The sequence below is a fragment of the Phocoena sinus genome, chromosome 12 (genome assembly GCF_008692025.1).
Source record: "Phocoena sinus isolate mPhoSin1 chromosome 12, mPhoSin1.pri, whole genome shotgun sequence".
NCBI lineage: Eukaryota > Metazoa > Chordata > Mammalia > Artiodactyla > Phocoenidae > Phocoena > Phocoena sinus.
In genome coordinates, this window is record NC_045774.1 from 82948321 (window position 1) to 82968153 (window position 19833).

At 46.2% G+C, this 19833-nt stretch overlaps 1 protein-coding gene across 3 annotated transcripts in view; it reads right to left on the reverse strand.

The window, feature by feature from the left end:
* SMAP1 (small ArfGAP 1) overlaps positions 1 to 19833 on the reverse strand; it is a 151739-nt gene that overhangs the window by 17197 nt on the left and 114709 nt on the right. For all 3 annotated transcript variants that reach the window (XM_032651912.1, XM_032651913.1, XM_032651911.1), the window contains one exon: positions 9442 to 9532. In XM_032651912.1, the coding sequence (XP_032507803.1) occupies positions 9442 to 9532 (91 nt within the window). The remainder of the gene's footprint in view (positions 1 to 9441; positions 9533 to 19833) is intronic.

Consider the following 19833-nt stretch of genomic DNA (forward strand, 5'->3'; position numbering starts at 1 on the left):
ATTTTGAGCCAAAGAAAGTTGTTAAAAATCAGTGCTACATCTCACACGAACAGAAGGCCTGCCCAGCGCGCAGTTACTGGCCTACTTCACATCATCACACTGGTAGATGCTTAGAAAGAAGGTAGCATTTCAAATATCACAACGTCATGAAGGCCATTTCTATCATCTAGAAACCTTCCAAGTAGCTGTCGATTCTGTTAATCGTGGCTATACCAGAACTCACCTGACAGCAAAAATCCAAATGAGTAAAGGTAAACAAAGTACTTAAAACAATATTTAGTGTCTTCTTCTTGGCCCATTCCAAATGCTTTTGAATGATAACCATGTATAAACTAAAAGGAAATAAGAATAGAACAGTTTGGATTTTTAATAACCCACTATTAATACTAACATTTTTAAGTTCTGTTGCCGGGTACTCTGATCAAGCTCTATATAAAGTGTCTCAGTTTAACGCCCCCATCACCTCCAGAGATTCTGACACAATAAGACGAGGATTTCAACAGAAGTCTGGTGGTACAGCTGGAAAACTCAACTGCTATAACCTTTTGAGCAGCCTTTCCTGGTTCCCCCAAACAGAAGCAGTGCCCCTACCGCGTCCAAGGTTAAAACAGTTCCCGGGCCTGCTGCCCCACCTCCCGAGAAGAGGGCACAGAGGGTGGGGCTGGCCTCACCGCCCAGTCGGGGGCGCCGTCCTGGGCCCCAGCTCCCCACTGAGTGCACGAGGCCCTGCCCCCAGCCCTGCGACCCCCGCGGCCCCGCCCCCGGGCCCCCCCAGCCTGCGCCCCACCCCCCCGCTGGCCAGGCAGCCTCCCAACTCCTCCCCCCCAAATCCAGGGGCTGCAAAGCGGCAGCCTTCCCAGGTGCCTTAACATAAGTCATGTCATTTTTGGTTTTTGTCGGCATGTGAACACACTGAGAGTGACGGGCACGCCCCACGTGCTCACACTTGCACCACACTGACTGCCTAGGCCCTGTCCCCCCATCCTCTGTCAGAAAGAGGGTGCAGCTGTCTCCTCAATCAGTGTTGGCACAGAGCAAAAGCTCCACAAATACTGGTGAATTGAAATGCTTTCCAAACACAGACCAGAGGGTTTCTCGGGGACAGCAGAGCCGTGGGGAAAAACGACAGTCAGGGAGCGATCCTGCTTCTGCTAGGAGAAGGGAAATAATGACACTGATTCTGAAAAGAACCAGTGGTCTGGTTACAAACCCCTCTTGGTCTCTGCCCTCTGCACTCCTCCACATCTGGCCCTCGCTGAGCCTTCCTCCCGGGAAGCCTCCTCCTCTGTGTCCACGTTCTCCTGGAAGACCCTGCAGCCACTGCTGCCGGTACCCCTGCTGTCCCCCTTCCTGGTCTCAAAGCCTCGGCGCCACACGACCCGCCACCTCAGTACCGCGACTGCATCCCAGCTGGAATCCCTACTCCAGGCCACCATGGCAGTGAGGCTGCAGTTCTCTCTCAATCAGAACCCTGTCCTCCAGCATCACTCTGTCCACAGCTGGGAGCATCGCTGCAGCCACAGCCACACACACACACCGCACACACACACCACACACACACCACAGACACAACACACATACCACACTACACACATAACACACACACACACACCCCCCCCCACACACACACACACAACGGCCCACGCCTGGGTCGGCCTCCTCCCTACTCCCCTCTCCACAGCTCTGCTCCAAGCACCACCACAGCCCTGACCCGTCGGTCATCCGAAGCTGTCTGCTCAACAAGAAGTAGATGGGCTTTAAATCACAAGATACTCTACAAAGGGGAGGCGCGAGGAGCTCGTGTATCTGGGGGCTCGCTCGCCCTTCCTGGTGCCCACTCACGCTAAAGATGACCCCCAGGACACATGAGAGTTTGCCTGACGTCAGTTTGCACAGCATGAAAAATTCATCTGTTCCTCCTCTGACTAGCAGCAGCAAGAAAAGTAACCTCTGAGTGGAGGAAAATAAAATGCGAATTTTGGCACTATGCCAGGTTTCATGCTGAATTTTCACAAACATCTCTCTTCCACAATCCCACTCTTCCCTGAACAACAGTCCTCTGTCTTCTCATCTCCAGACTGCACGTGGATGCATCCCCACTTGTACTACTAGACACAAATGGAGCTGTGCTCTCCCGTATTTACCAGAGTCCCGTGAACCTGGCTGGTGCTCAGTAAATATTAATGAATTTATCCTTTACTTGAATGTCAGAGGCATTAGCTGGTCATAATCTATTTGCACAAATGATAAAAAATCTCAAAGAGCAGCATGAGATTTCGTGTATTACTAATCTAGCGTAAGGCAGAGAGGGACATGGTAAGTAGTGGAAGTTATGTTTTTCATTATTGTTCTTGACTGACCGTGAACACTCAGCCTTGAGCACACCCTGGCTGCAATGAAAGGTGCCGAGTCTAATTCTTCACCCGTAACTAGCGAGGCGTCATCCTGAGAAGGAGCGAATCTGAAGTGCAAACAGCACGGATCAAAGAAAGAAGCCTGCTCCCATGAGATGCAGTGATGCTCTCCTTAACGGCAAAACTCCTTCTTCTTAAAACTTTGTATGTTTTCATGTTACTCAAAGAGCCCTTTTCATTTTCTACTCAAGAAACCATTTAAAGCCTTTTCCTTAATAAAAATGTTACTTGGAATTCCTTTATATTGAAACACACACTTGCCTTATGAAATGAAATAAACTCCCACGTGTGTTACCTTGTAAACTCAAGTCACAGACATTCATTTGAAGCATATTAAAATTTTCAAGCTTCAAACTGTTTTCAAAAGCTTAAAAAAAGATGGCTGAGAGTCAAGTGGAATTATTTATTTTTAGTTAACTTTTCTTACTGCTAAGTAGATGGCTTTTAGGCTAATCTACTGAAATGACTGAGTGGCCTTAACATTTGCTGTGAACCTCCTGCTCTGTTTACCCCTTCCTTTCCAAGCCCCTCCTGCCGCAGGTCCCCGCAAGCTGGGGGACTCTGGGGCAGTCGGTGCCCTGTGGACGGGTATGACAGCGCTGAGAGGGGTCCGCAGTGCCGCCACCTCTCCGGGGACACACACACTGACCGAGAGCATCTGAAACTGCTGAGAAGCGGTTTCAGAAGTAAACATCGTAGAACTGATTGCTCTTTAAAAATTATATAAATATACAGCTTTCATATGTATATAAGATATATATCTCAAACACTTCTGTACCACTTTACAGCCTCAAGAGACAAGAACTCTGCAAATATGAAGCCAGACTGTACAGGACAGGTCAGCTCTCTGCAGCCACCGCTCTGCCCGGCACCTCCCGCAGCACCCCCGCCCCCGACAAGTCCCCACAGAGACACGTGCTCCCCACTCTGTGCACAGTACTGTGCTGCCTATGTCACACTCTCCACTCGTTCACGCTCTGGCCAACAACCACGGAGAGGCTCTTGCGTTCACTTCCTGGTGAAGACGCCAGAGCCCAGGGCACCGCCGCTAACTCCAGGGCTCCCCCGTGCCACGATGCTGCCAGCTGTCCCCTGGACAAATGGGCCTAACGTCTGTCTTATGCGACACAGTGTCAGCTGGCAGTCTCGGAATTTCATTTCCTATCAGAGCTCAACACAGTGTTCACAGTTAAGAACACGGGTCAGACTCTGTCATCTACCAGTGGTGTGACTTTGGGCAACTTACTTAACCTCTCTGCGCCTCAGTTGCTTCATTCGTAAAATGAAAACAACGGTAGTTCACCAATTTCAGGGCTGTTGCAAAGATCCAACGAATAAATGTCTGTAAACACTCAAAACAGTGGCTGGCACTCGGTAGGCACTATCTCAGTGTTTCTTAAAGTAACAAGATGACAATTTAATTACTACTTGAGTCAAACATCTTGCTGCGGTTCATCTACGAGCCGAGACTGGACTGTGAAGTCAGGGAGAACTGGGTTTGAACCCAGTTCTGTCATCTAGAAGCCGCGCCTTGGAAGCCAACTTCTGTCAGCTTCAGTATCCTTGTCTATTTAAAAAAAAAAAAAAAGGTGGGGGGAAGAAGGAAAAGGGGCAAAGATGTGTGTGTGTGTACAGTATGCTCCCCGCTGAAGGGCCGTCGCAGGCTGACACGCACCTGGCCCAGGGGCTGCGCAGAGGCTTCCTGCCTGCAGAGCCGTCTCCACTGCAGAGGCCTCGCCCACCCTGGAGAAAGGCCACGGGATGCAACTCTGGCCCGGCGGGTCCCTGAGAACTCTGCTGGGGGATCTTCTGGGAGAAGTTTTCCCTCCTGAGAAAAGCAACTGCTGCACCAAAGTTTGGACGTGGTCCTGAGGCCGGGGGGCTGGGGCCGGAGCTTAGAGCCAGGGCTCCGAGGGGGACGGGACAGTGGGCAGGAAAGAGGAGCCCGGCTCCCGACCTCACCGCCCCCCACGCCGCCCCCCAAACTGCTCGCCCGCTACAACCGTCAGACGCCGCCCATCTCAGCCACGCTCAGACGCTCAGCCACCTGCAGTCACGAGGCGCCTCATCCACAGCCGTGTTCGCTCCTTCAACACCTGAGCGTCGCCTGCCTGCTTCCTGTGGCCGGTACAGTCCCCGGAGGCCCGTGAAGATGCCCTCCTGCTCTCGGCCCAGGTCTGGCAGGGCTGCGCCCTCGTCCCCGGGTTGCCGTGCTGGTTCTCCCGCTGGCCTGCCTGTCGCCCTTGGCTGCCTCCCAGCCCGGACTCGGGGCCACGCGAGGAGCTGCTGGCAGCCGGGTCTCCCCCAGCGACGCGGGCCCCCACCTGCCTGCTCTCCCTCCACAGGTGTGATCACACAGAACTACCACCAATTCCCGAGACCTCCTTTTTGAAAGGGTAATAACAGTCTATAATCGTTCGCGGACCATACTCTTGGCAGCAGAAAAAATAAACATTTTTATCGGGTTTTAAGCCATAGCTGAAAAGCGTAACAGACTACAAAATTACTTCGGGCACTCACGCTAGACAGAGCGGCCCTTTTCCTCCCTCCCTGGAAAACAGGGGTGGCACACAACTATCCCAAGCCCCGGATCCGCCGAGTGTACAGCTCCAGGCCGCAGGCGGGGTCCAGGGCTGGGCCACGGCTGGCATTCTTTCAGTCCGCCCAGTCACAAGCTTGCTTCACTTGACAGCGTATGGCCTTTGAAAAACAGAAATCTCCCTGCAGGAGTTTTCTGCTTTAAAGGTAACTAGAGTGTTTTCTGTGGGTGTTTCATCCTTTAGTTTGTTTTCTGTCCAGAAAATCTTATAAAAACAAAAAAATTTAAGGAAAAAAAGTAATATATTCACCTCTCCTTATATAAAACTGGAATATATATTACTAGATCATTAAGCTGGTTATTTACTAAAAACCACATTTAACTAGCATTGTCAACCCACCTGAACTTGGCTGCTGTGATAAGCTAATGCTTTTATTTCCTGAAACAGAGGCATGAAGCGAAGACTTTAAAACTTGCCCAAAGCTGTACTGTATGTTCCTTTGAGCTTTTCAATTAAGAAAAAACTGAGGAAGCCTCTATCTAAATACATCTCTACAGCTCAGTATGATTTTCATCACCGAGCTCACAGTCGATTCTCTGTGAGCTCTTTCAAGGTCCCCGAGTCACACACACACACACCCTGCCCCGTGCCCAATGGGCCTGCGGTCAAGGCCTCCTGAGCAGGGAGCAGGCGGCAGCGGTGCGCACACGGAACAGACACCCGCGGAGGGCTCCCCACCTCTGGGGAGACTGAGCTGAAGCCTGCAGTTTACGATGCTGCTCAAGCCTTCCACTGACAGCCGGTGCTCACCCCTGAAGACTCTAATCTCAGATGGGATCTTCTAGAAAAAGAAAGAAAAAAAAAAAAGCCTGGGGGATTATCCTAACCAACTGCTAAGCAGTCTGTCAGTTTTCATCATGTGAGGACAGACAGGAGCATACAGTGTAGGGGCGTGGCGAGCACAGGCCCTGGAAGCCAGTTTCAATTCTCTTCTCACACAGCGGGGGACACATTCTAGGCAAGCGGGTCTGTGTCTGGAGCATCCAGGGCTTGTTCATTCTGGGCCTCAGTCGAGAGGGGCCCTAAGATCTTGGTTATTTCCAAGATCAGAGGGCAGGTAATAACCAAGTCGATGACCCCACTTCTGATATCAGACAGTAAAGCACTGAATAAATAGTATTTCTACAAGCTTCCAACGTGAGTTAACACCCAAAGGCAAAGTCACCCTTGCAGGTACGATCGAGCACATCCTCAAGTCCAGCAGAGCTCAGCCTCAGTCACCACCCACACACTCGTGTACGCTTCGTGCCCATCACAGGGCACAGCTGAGTAAGGCCTGCAAAGCTAAAAACCTTTGGCCCTTTTCAGAAAAGAATTTGCTGACCCTTGCTGCTAGAAAGTATACAGACAGCATTTTATATTTGACCTTGGGATGGGGAGTAGATCTGGAAAAGTGAGCCGAAGAAAACAGGTTAAAAAAAAGATTTGCCAAAAGGCCGTTTAAAGGGAAGTTCGAATTTCTAAAACACGATCTTGACTCTCACACTATAGGAGTCCACTGAACGTGATCCTGAGCGCACAGTAACCCTGGGATCCTGGCCCGCCATGGCTGTGTAACTGAACTAACCCTGTGGGAATTTTCTCTATATTTTCTGCAAATGTTTTCAGTTTACGTCTGTTCTGGTCTCATTCACATGGGGATATGCCATCTTTTCTGCACGACCATAAATCAGACTGCACGGCACCTGCCCCTCCTCCCCACTGTGTCTCACTTTACAGGGGAAAACCAGAGCGCCATGCTCACCTTGGGCAGCAGAAAAACAGTCTGCTGCTCAAGGGCGACAGCAACTATCGATCCGGTTTGGGAGTGCTGTTCTCTGAAAGTCTGGAAGTGCCTTCCAGGTTACTGAGAAGCAGCGGGAGGGAAGCGCTGCAATGTGCTCTGGGTAGGGCTCTCGGTCTCCTGCTGCTAACACTCCCTCAGCAAGACCCCCAATCCCTCTTTCTGACCCTAGCGCCCACCCTGCCACCTCTGGAGCTGTTCCAGCTCATGATCCAGAATCGCCCATCGCCCACAAAGCCCTCTCTATGCCCTTAACCTCTCCCTCAAACACTGCCACTCCTTCCTGCCCTAGGCAGACCTCGGTTCTCCCCTAAGGACACGGGTTCCTGACGCTCTCCCCCGTCTAAAAAGACAGCAGCCTTCCCGATCACAGGCCCGTGAGTGAGAGAAGCGGAACCGCTGCCAGCGCGGCTGACTCTCCCAGACACTGACACCAGAAGAGGGGTGCTGCCGTCCCCAAACCCTAAAACCCAGGGACTAGGTGGTGGAGGCAGGGACACGCGGACAGGAGCTCGACAAACGGAGATACCGTGTGACAGTGAACGGCTGGAAGGCAGAGACGCCCGCGCTGACCCACACACTGAGAGCGAGAGGAACAAGCATTTGCGGAGGTCAGGGGTCGAGCTCCAGGCTCGCAACTACGCAGCAGCACCGCACCAAGGGCTGGGCACCCGAGACCAGTTCCACCACCTGTCCCCCGGGCCCCAGCCCGCGCGCCTCCTGGGGACCGCCTAGCAGGCCCGCCTGTCCCGCAGGGTCACTCCCCAAGGGAAACACCCTACAACTTCCACCCAGCAGCAAACCCCACTGGCGCCCTCTCTCAAAGCAGGCCCAGAACCGGCTACTTCTCGCAGCTCCCGTGGCCACCACCCCCTTCCACCTGTCTCACCAGCCTGCAGCCTCGCCTTGCTACACTATTCTCAACAGGGTAGCCGTAAGGGCTCCTAAAAAACCCAAGTCGGATGAGGTACTTCTTTGCTTGAATCCTCCAATGCATTTCCAGGACACTCAGAGTAGGAGCCTTAGTCAGGTCCCAGGGTCACTCGCCAGCAGCCACGCCAGGGCCCTCCTCCTGGCCCCGCCCGCTCCCGGCGGGGATGCCCAGGGCCACTGCATCCGCCCTGGCCTCACCGCGCACAGCCAGGGAGCCCCAGCCTCCTCAGGTCTTCCCTCCGACGGTATCTCAGGGGGCCCCCAACACCCACCCCCCGAACCCTGCTTAAAATCACATCACTGCTTTCGTTCTCTTTTAGCTACAGCACTTAGCAAACATGACCATGACGTATCTTACTTAACTATCTCTTCACTGTTTCCCCAGACAGGGGTCAGGTACTTTCGTCTGTCTTCCCTCACAGCTCTCTCCCCAGTGCCTACGACGGCGCCCGGACACACGGCAGACACTTCAGGAGGAGGTGCGAGGTCAGTGAGCGAGTCTGTAGGGTAAGGGCCAGGCCTGGCTCAGCTCTTACGTTTCTAAGTTATGGACCGATAACCAGGCACTCACAGCCGGGAAGGAAATGCTGCCGCCGAGACAAAGGCGCGTGGAGTCCTAGTAGGATCTTTCCGTACTGTGGCAGTAAGTCTTTTTTCTCATTTATAGCAAAGGAAATAAAATACAGAAATTATGAGAACTAGTATTCAACACAATTATATTTAGAGCCCTTGGACTAAGCCCTATTTTTATATTTCTGATATACCACTTATTTTCACCACCATAGAAGATGTTTATCTATAAGGGGTATATCTGCATGATACACCAGTTTCCTAAGTAAGACAAAAACATTCAGTTGTAATTCTTAAGACAGAAAACAATTTTCTCAATAGAACAAAGATCAATTTTTAGAAAAGCAGTGTATGAAGGTCGACTCTACCTTCCAACTATCTTTCACTGTTTTCCTGTTATTAATCTTTCCCTAAACTAAAAAAAATTTCTAAATTAATTACTGCTGAAGGCTCAGATATTACTAAAAATAACCATTTATCAAGCTATTTTAAAAGGAAGAGGAGAAAAATGTAAAAAGAGCTGACAGTATTTGTAGATAAGGACAGTACAAGCACTCCTTGAATGGACGTCTGTTTACTCACCAGGCAGACAACATCTATCTGTCGGCCATAAGAATAAATATGACATTAAAATGAGCACACACACTCTTATTGTCATCAGGCACATAAAATGAATCTAGCCACGAGATCTGGGTATAAAGCATGTTGCTTCAGCTAACCAAAATTAAAGTGTCCTTTAAAATAGCACATGTTATAATAAGGCTACACCACAATTATTTTGCTAAGGGACCCCCCTTCCAACAAAACTAAATAGAGAAGGCGGGGTGGGGTGGGGGGAGAAAACATTTCAAATGCTGAGACGTCACAGTCCACCAAGCCTTTGAAGAGTACTTTGTTATCCTCTCTCCCCAAGGAACTCATTACTTGTATTTCCATGAAGGCACTGCTGACAGACACCAGCTCCCTTATTAAAGATTTCCCTTTTGGTGGGAACTCAAAACACTAATCATACCATTTTCAAATTCAATTAACAGGTATCTTTTGGCACACTGATGATAAAGCTATTATATTCGTTTCAAGTAAACGTTTCAATTGTTTTGTAACTCTAATTAATGATGACTTGTATTTTTTTACTACTTACCGAGTCCTAACAGATCAACAGTGGGCTCTGCAGCTTTTTTAGGGCTGGTACTTTTTTTAGGCTCCAATTGCTGATCTTCTTTCTTCTGCAGCTTTAAAGTAAACAATCAGATTTATTATTATTTTTCAAATAAACTGAACAATACTTTTAAGCCCCAATTAGGCATAGTTTTGATAAAGTTCGTGTAATGTAGCCTATGAAGAAGCATAGTGTGATAAAGCTTAGAGCATTCATTATCATAAACTTAAACACAATCATTGAACTTGAACTGATAAACCGGACACGAGGACCCCAAAACAGTGAATGCAGAAATGTAATCTTAATGTAATTGTTCCTAAGCATGTAAATCCTTCACATGAACATTCCACACTCTTACAATATTATAATAGTGTATTATACTTGCTCACTCCTGCTGCCGGGCAGGCCCCGGGTCCTCGCGAGCAGAGGCCACCGGCACTAACGGAACCTGATATGATGTGCAGGCAGACCTTGTTTTACCGCTCTTCCCTTTACTGTGCTTCACAGATATCACGCTGCTTACAAACTGAAACTCTGTGGCGACCTGCGTGGAGCATTCTTCCAGAAGTTACCAGAAGATCCGGCTGAGATAATTCGTGAAGGTGGACAGATTTTCAAGGTAGACGAAACAGCCTTCTACTGGAAGAAGATGCCATCTAGGACATTCATAGCTGGAGAGGAGAAGTCACTGCCAGGCTGTGAAGCTTCAGAGGGCAGGCTGACTCTTCTGTTAGGAGCTAATGCAGCTGGCGACTTTAAGTGGAAGCCAATGCTCATCTACCGTTCCAAAAATCCTAGGGCCCTTAAGAATTACCCTCAATCTGTGCTGCCTGTGCTCTTAAATGGGACAAAAAAGCCTGCATGACAGCACATCTGTTTACAATATGATTTACTAAATATTGTAAGCTCACTGTTGAGACCTACTGCTCAGACAGAAAGATTCCTTTCAATATATTACTGCTCGCTGACAATGCACCTGGTCACCCCAGAGCTCTGATGGAGACGGACGAGATTCATGTTGTTTTCACGCCTGGTAATATAACGTCTATTCTGCCACCCGCGGATCAAGGAGTCACTTTGACTTTCAAGTTTTATTCTTTAAGAAATACATTTTGTAAGGAGACAGCTGCCACAGATAGTGATTCCTCTGATGGATCTGAGCAAAGTCATTTGAAAACCTGGAAAGGATTCATCATTCTAGATACCATTAAGAACATTCGTGATTCATGGGAAGAGGTCCAAACATTAACAGAAGTTTGGAAGAAGTTGATTCCAACCCTCATGGATGACTTGGAGGGGGGTTTAAGACTTCATGGAGGAAGGAACTGCAGATGTGGTGAAAACAGCATGAGAACTAAAATTAGAAGTGGAGCCTGAAGATGTATGGTGTTGGCCAAAAGGTTCACTCAGTTTTTTCTGTAAGATGTCTCTAGTAGCACTTAGTTGTCTTTAACTTCATTCAAAACAATTTTGTTAGCTTGTATGTGACAGCTGTCATATCAGCGTGCTTTTAAAACAAAGACGACAAAGATGTCAAATTCTAAATTATGCTTTATTATTTCAAGGGAGGTAAAAATGCAAATGAAACACAATAAAAGATTTGTGCAGTGTATGGAGAAGGTGCTGTGACTGATCCAACGTGTCAAAACTGGTTTGCGAAATTTCGTGCTGGAGATTTCTCGCTAGACGATGCTCCATGGTCGGGTAGACCAGTTGAAGTTGATAGCAATCAAACTGAGACATTAATTGAGAACAATCAACGTTATACCACGCGGGAGACAGCTGACATACTCAAAATATCCAAATCAAGCGCTGAAAATCATCTGCACCAGCTTGGTTATGTTCATCACTTTGACGTTTGGGTTCCATGTAAGTTAAGTGAAAAAAACCTTCGTGACTGTATTTCCACATGCCATTCCCTACTGGAACGTAATGAAAATGTTCCGATTTTAAAACAAACTGTGACCGGAGATGAAAAGTGGACACTGCACGATAATGTGGAACGGAAGAGATCGTGGGGCAAGGGAAATGAACCACCACCAACCACATCAAAGGTCAGTCTTCACCCAAAGACGGTGATGCTGTGTATACGGTGGGATTGGAAAGGAGTCCTCTATTACGAGCTCTTTCCGGAAAACCAAACGATTAATTCCAACAAGTACTGATCCCAATTAGACCAACTGAAAGCAGCACTCGACAGTAAGCACTCAGATTTAGTCAACAGAAAATGCACAGTTTTCTATCAGAATAATACAAGACCACATATTTCTTTGATGACCAGGCAAAAACTGTTACAGCTTGGCTGGGAAGTTCTGATTCTACCGCCGTAGTCACCAGACATTGCACCTTTGGATTTCCAGTTATTTCGGTCTTTACAAAATTCTCTTAATGGAAAAAATTTCAATTCCCTGGAAGACTGTAAAAGGCATCTGGAACAGTCCTTTGCTCAAGAAGATAAAAAGTTTTGGAAGATGCAATTATGAAGTTGCCTGAAAAATGGCAGAAGGTAGTGGGAAAAAGAGGTGACTATACTGTTCAATAAAGTTCTTGGTGAGAATGGAAAATGTGCCCTTTATTTTTACTTAAAAACCGAAGGCACTTTTTGGCCAACCCAATAACTAAATTGCTGCAGTCTCCGGATGAAACTCTCACAGATGAGGAGTTGCGTCTTACGGAGGAGCAAAGAAAAGTGTTTCTTGGGATGGAATCTCCTCCTGGTGAGGATGCTGTGAAGATCGCTGGATGACAACAAAGGATTTAGAATATGACATAAACTTAGTTGATAAAGCAGCACAAGGGTCTGAGAGGAACAACTCCAATTTTGAAAAAATGCTACCGTGGGTAAAATGCTATCGAACAGCATCATATGCAACCGAAAAACCGTTCCTGAAAGGAAGCATCAATCCACACGGCAAACATCATCACTGCCTCACTTTAAGAAACTGCCGCGGCCGCCCCACCTTCGGCAGCCAGCACCCTGATCAGCCAGCAGCCACCAGCACGGAGGTAGGACCCTCCACCTGCAAAAAGACTACGGCCTGCTGAAGGCCCAGATGATGGTTAGCTTTCTTTCGGCAATACAGTATTTTTAAATTAAGGTATGGCTGAGTAATATTCCACTGAATATGTAGCCCACCTCTCTTATGCCAAGAAAATAAAACATTCATTCATTTGCTCATTTATTTCTCAAACCACTCCCACAAGATCATTTCCTCGACTACCTAAAGAACTCATAGCTCAGCTGTTACATGAGTTCATTTTTTGTTAGCTCTACAAATGCATAAATTTCTAAGAACATACATATATATCTCCCCTTACTTGTTTCTGGTCACTTACTGTCTCCCGCTCAAAATCAGCTTTTTAACTAATTAGCCTACCAATCATTATAGATATCAATTCTTTTTGGCAGTATGCGGGCCTCTCACTGTTGTGGCCTCTCCCGTTGCGGAGCACAGGCTCCGGACGTGCAGGCTCAGTGGCCATGGCTCACGGGCCCAGCCGCTCTGCGGTATGTGGGATCTTCCCGGACCGGGGCACGAACCCCTGTCCCCTGCATCAGCAGGTGGACTCTCAACCACTGCGCCATCAGGGAAGCCCTAGATATCAATTATTTAGTAACCTTCCCAAATACACAATTATCAGCCTGTAACTATATAATTCTCAGAAGTTTAACATAATTCATTTTGCATTCTCTTTTTCAACCTCCAACAGAGGTAAGACTTACCTTGCTTTTTAGCAAAATAATTTCAAAGAAAGTACAGTTTGTAGTAACAAAGTAAGCAATCTTTTCAACTGAATACTTAAACTGCTAGACCTTCCTTCCTTCCTTTTTTTTTTTTAAACTGGACAACCTATGTTACTCTAAGCACTTAAATCTGCAAGAGAAATGGGGGATTAAATGGCCATGAGAGAGCGCACAAACTTAAAACCCTCCCGGGGCAGGCCTTCCCTTGTCACACTCCTTGCAGTACTCTGTATATTATATATGCAAGTGTCACATGTTCAGTTGGCACTTAAAAATCTAATCCCTGACTTAACTTAAAATCAGAAAGCCTTAAAGTTGAAAATAAACTTAGATAATATGGGCAAACTCATTCATTCTGCATTATTAACTGAGGTCAGATATTATATGCCAAATGGGGACAGAGTAATTAAAATTTATTTTCTGTCCCTCAATTCAGATTGATTTCTTTGGTATAATATTTTACTGAATCTTCTTCCGTGCAAAGAAGCACAGCACAAACCTGTGACGGATTTCTTCCTACTCACTTTCTACAGTCTAAGAATCCAGAACCTCTTCAGGCTAAAATGATTTCTTTTTAAAAATTCAAATTCTGGTTATGAGTTATCCTCCCACTCAATTAGAGAACTACCTTTGAAAACATTACTGAGTATGAACTTACCCGCCCCCCAACGTTTGGAAAGGCGAGAAAACGCCAAATCAAGTAACACCGAGGCCCGCTCACAAGCTGGGCTCCCGCCCTCAGCACCACTGCAAACAATCTGGAAAGTATCTTTCCTTCCAGACATCACACACCTACACGCATCCCAAGAGTTTCTCTTCTTCCTTGGATTTCGACTGCATCATAGTTTTAAACGGGTGTATGTCAACCATTTCCACAGGAAACTGCATAACAGAGAGCAGGTGTGTAGGTGAGCAGGGTAAAGAGAAACATGGAGGCGAGAATAAGGAAATGTCCGACACAGAGTTCATCAAACCACAGATGCGGCCCGCCAGTGGGTTCTTGAAGCCCCTTTTATGTGTAACAACTAGATTTTTTTTTTGGTATTAAAAAAATGAAATAGAACATAAAACAGAGCACACTGCACAAAGTAAAGGTAAGCACTCATGAACTGTTTTGCACATTTGTGCACATATGTGAGCGCATGAAGGCTGGACCATAATGTAAAACAAATTTCTTACCAGAGTCATGGGCTGAGAAACACTGTTCTAGAGATGGTCTGCTCCTTTGCTGCTACAGTGGGTCAGCTCTCTTGAGTGAGCAATGTCTATGCCCTAAACCTTACCGACCACTCCAAATAGAGCTGCTCTACATGGATTTCAATAATTCAGACACGAGTGACCCTTACAGCTGGCATCTCATAGGCTGTCCCACAAATCAAAATGGCAAAAGAGTTGATCACTTTAAAAACTGTTTTGTATCCCTTCAACCTGAAATCCTGCTGAGGCAGCATCGTGAACACATCGGTGTATGGCGGAGATCATTTTAGAGATCGTTCTGTAACTGCACAGTAATCCAAGTGCTGCCTTATATGCATTAGTGAGAACTACAAAGACTGAATTCAGATGACACTCTTCTTTGCCCGTCAATGTAAACATAAGAAAGTAACCTCATTGTCTGTATTTTAAAACATATTAAAATATTGAAGGACATGTACCACAGCACTAAACTACATAGGTAAGACATCTTCCTGAAATTCTAGTCAGAATAATGCTTATAATAATACCTTTTAGAGTTAAATATCCATAAAAAGATTTTAATTTTCTATTCAATTTCTTTGGGTGACTTTCCAATAACTGAAATTTAATTCTCAGCCATATTTATAATTATTTTCATAGATCTTTGTGTAACATGACAGGAATAGCCTTCCTAGCCTTAGTTGAGTAATAATATCTAAAAATATAGAGCCAGGAAATTCAAAAAATCTGTGTTTATATATTACCATTATGGAGGTTCAAAAAAACTCTAAAATAAAATCCTCTAAATCCGCCTGGATTTATCAAGAAAAGAGATGTGCCCTGAGTTCATCCTGGAAACCCTGTCTAATGGCCACTCTGAAGTCTACTTAGTTTCTACAGCTAAACATAGTTGTCACTCCCTATCTTTACGTATGTAAGAATATACACATATGGAACCTGGTTAATGTCAGAGAAGAACTACAAGTAGATTCCCACAATGTATTCCAGTTAAGCACGTTGTGTAATAAACAAACAGGTGTGTAACAAGTTATGCCTTCCTGAGCAAGCTCTTTTGAAATGAACACACCTGATTTCTACCAGACTTGCTTGTAACACAAGCGGTCCTATTTATCACGTATTTTCAGGATATAAAAACAGTAAACTTCAAACAAAAATATTAATACACAAACTATTAATTTGACCTTCTGCTCTATAGTGTACCAATTCCATTGTACTTTGCAAAGAATAAAGATAAAATTGAGATATTTGAAATACAGCTATCATATAAAGTCAAATTTTAGAAGACTTAAGAATGAAAATGCTATTGTCTTGTTAGATTTTGGGGCAGACACAGAACACGGTGTCAGAACAGTAAGTCAAGACCTTGAGAGGCACATTTTCCCTCAAGTAACTGTCACCCTTTTGATATTCAAGCAGTATGTACAGAATCATTCCACTTCAAATTCTCCTGCTACTGAAAACATCACATATGGAATTTGCCTTTTAATAAGTGAAGAATGCAGCTGGCTGTCAATGGGTAAAATTAGGCAATTTATAATTTATTAAACAAACTTTCCTAACAAGCAAGAACCCAGGTCTGCTTAGATAAAGCAATTTTATAAAAATGTAATTTTCCTTAGATTCATACCGAGCAAATGTCTCATTCAAATTATTAAAACCTGTATTAGCAGAAACTTCACTGGCCAATCCTTTCGTAACTCATAAGACTACATCACAGAATGTAACTGAATCAAAAACCACTTAGTTTCCAACTCCTACATTTACCAGCATTTCCTAAGCCTTTAAACAACAGAAATAACAGCTGAGCCTCTAGAATGTGATTCACTATTCTTCAGTTGACCAATTAACGTAAATAATAGTGTTAATATGTAAGACAACTTTCTAAGGTCTAGACGTAATTATTAGAATTTTTCTTTAAAAACTGACTACATCATAAATTATGCCTTAACTAGTTTGTCTATAATCAGTTTCCTTTAACATTCATAGACTCATACAACTAGATGAGACAAAACATATTGTTTAATTCTCTCATTTTAAAGTTAAGGATATTAAAGTGATACAAAGGCAGGGAGGTCTGCAGGGAAGACAGGAAGGAGTCTAAAAGGTAGGAGCTGGTAAAGGCACCCTGGGAAGAAAACCGAGTGTGGAAAAGACGGCAGACCCACCTGCCTAATCTGGAGGTCTAGTGTCAGGAATAAAAGGTAAAGCTGAAAAAGTAAGCTGAGCCACGTTACACAAGGACCCAAACGGCCCACCAGAGCTAGGAATTGGATGAATTTTCAAGGCAGGTCGCAAAAACAAAGCTACTCCTCGCGGGGCAGTGCGCTGGAACAGCCCTGAGAAAGGAGATGACCACTGCCACTGCGGGGCAGGGTGTGCGGCCACGACACGAGCAGAGCAACGCCCAGGAAAATGAACACGAACGCGCCGCCCCATCACAGCCTGAAACCTGAAACATTCTCTAATAGCTACTCAACAACACACAGTTCCCAGAATACTACCTCGTCCGGGTGCCTTCTGAAATACTAATGGTGGGATTTCACCTTTACTACAGATTTTAGTAAAACTTTATGAATGACGAGTTACTCAAAGGTGTTGGGTTGTACATCATCATATATTCTACTCTAAAGTAGAAACAGAAGTCAGACTGTGTCATCCATGTTGTTCACCCACTGAAGCCGTTCAATGGCATATCAATAATTAATACAAATCACTGTCTTACGTTCCTAATATTTTAAAAAATTCCTTTACTGTAGGTTTAAGAGGTTTGGGGAAAGAGCTGAGCTAAATACAGGTGTTCAAGTTGCTATCTTTTTTTTTGTCAGCACCACACAGCACGCGGGATCTTAGCTCCCCGACCAGTGATCGAACCCGCAGCCCCTGCAGTGGAAGCATGGACGGCCAGGGAAGTCCCACATTCCTACTATATTTTGATAGTTATAATTACCATGTTTGTATGCGTGTGCTTTCACAACCAAATTATATACAACCTGAGAATTAATCTTGCACGCAGCTTTTGGTTATTCCCCAAATCTTCCTGTTTTACCTATTTAGAATCTTGTTAAAGTTTCCCTTTTTCTTTTTAACCATTCTTTATAATATATATATGGATCTTTTCCCCATTAAACCTCTCATTACACTGGTTTTGAATTTAATATTCTTTCTTAAGTCGTATTTTTAGAGTTCGATTTCGAACTGTAATCTACATTTAATTTCCCCAGCCACATGGACATCTTTCAGTAAATGGCTCTCATGGTCTAGGGACACTACAACCCCAAACAGTATGTCCCTGGGCTGGAAAAGCAGCAAAGATTTATATAAATTTGAGAACACAAAGGAGCCTCAGACGACATTTACTCAACTCATTACATGGCACGTGAAGCACCACTGGGACATGTCACATACAGGGCCACTCTGGGTAAGAAAATCCCCTGGCGTTATGGAATCACTGGACATGATGACCCAGCACATCGTACATTCAGACAATCTGAAGATGAGAAAGTTTCCTCCTCAGGCAGCCTGTAACATTTACCCGCTTACCCCTAGTCTCTGGACACCGCCATGCAGCAGAGAAATGAGGAGTGAACAGATGGGGCACCAACTCCCAGCAGCCACGGCAGACCACGCGCTCACACCAGGCCCTCCGCCATCTAAAAGTCCCTGACGTTTTCTTCTGTGCTATCATATTCAGGGCAGTTGAGGTGCCGGTGCCTTTACTTCAGAATCTTACTGTTACCCAATTTGTCAGTATTTTGTATCTAAGAGTTTCTGAGGGACTAAATTCTATCGTGCAATGGCTTAACTAACCTCTGTTGCCTGGTCATCTGAAAATGCGAACAATATGACAATGATATGCTGAGTGGATAAAAACGCAGAAGAGAGCGAAGTCCAGGATTGAGCCCTGAGGAATGCAGCGAGCTCCCTCAACACTGACTTCATTCTTTCACTTCTGCTCCCTGCACTTCTCCGGGCACAGCCGTCCATCCAGCGTTCAGTCCACCCACAGCCTGCTCACCCGGCCCAGCTGCCTACCTCTGGACCAGAAGGAGATCTGGGAACCTAAGCTTAGTCTGACAGGAACTGTTCTTAGGGAACCCATGCAGGGACCAGTGAATGTTGCTAACACTTTGAAAAAAGGACTAAGTCATTAGAAAGAAAATTCCATTTGAGTTCTGCATAGAATTCATGCCAAGACAATGATACAAGCATTCATGACCCACTTACATTTTCCTTCTGAAGATCTGGACATTTGCCTCTCTCTAAACTCCTGGGTCCTGACTTAGGGACAGCTTCTCAAAGAGTGGCCTACATGCTTCACACATCGGGCCTGCAAAGTTTCTGCCCGCTCAGCGCAAACATCGAGTGCCTACATGGACAAGCTCCCTTAAAAGAATACTGTGCAGAATTTTTGTGAGGGTTAAAATAATATACAGAGTCCTTCTCACAGCGGCTGGCACATAACCGGGGCTTCCAAACCGGCAGCTGCTGGTGGTTGTGAGGGTGCCTTTCATAAATACGCGCCAGAAGCGTAAGCACTAGAGACACAAGGATGAGTTAAGACGTGGTTGCTAAGCTTAAGAGGCATATACTCTGCTCAAGCAAAAGGACACAAACATAATTCCAGTTCCGTGTGGAGCGGCGCAGTAATGGAGTAAAAGCTCAGAGGAGCAGCAGGCCGGGGCTCCGCAAGCGTCTGAGAGGTGTCCTGTGAGACGCATGGCCCTAGGGTGGCAGGGTGGCCGGACGCCCCAGTCTGCTCGGGACAACCCCACTCAGTGCTTGTGATTCCAACTTCCGGTTTCACTCTTAGGAGGACCCAGTTGCGAATACCCACCCCAATTTCTTACCCTTGTCTACACAGTAGTCTGGAGGTTTGCAGAGAAGGAAAAAGAAGGTAGTTTTTTTATAATTCACCACTTACTTGTTAGCAAAAGTATGAAAGAAAGAAAACAATTAAATGGGGCACCGCTGAGAGGGGGCCACCGCCCGCCCGTCACACACGCACATTCCCAGGACCTGGTGCTAAAGCGTTCGGCCGGCCTGCTTCTGGGTCGGGCTCTCCCTCACTGCGACCTGCTGAACGTCAGCCCTCGACACCAGGGTTTGGAAAGAAAGAAGGAAGGGAGGGAGGGAGGATGGGAGGGAGGGAGGGAGGGAGGGAGGGTGGGTGGGAGGGAGGGAGGAAAGGAAAAACAGCCCAATTTTAAACCCAGTCTGTATGGGAAGCTTCAACAGGTCACTTGACACCTCTGATTAGGGTCACTTCACAGGCATAGGCTGCACAGCCCCCAGAGCCCACAGAGGTTTAATACTCTGCAATTACATCTGGAAATTCTTCATTTTCTCTTTGAACTTGACCTTGTAAATGCAAAGGGCCAAGGGAAGGTAAGCTGACGCTCCAGAGAAGCTGCGTGTGTCCCCTCGGTTGGTGC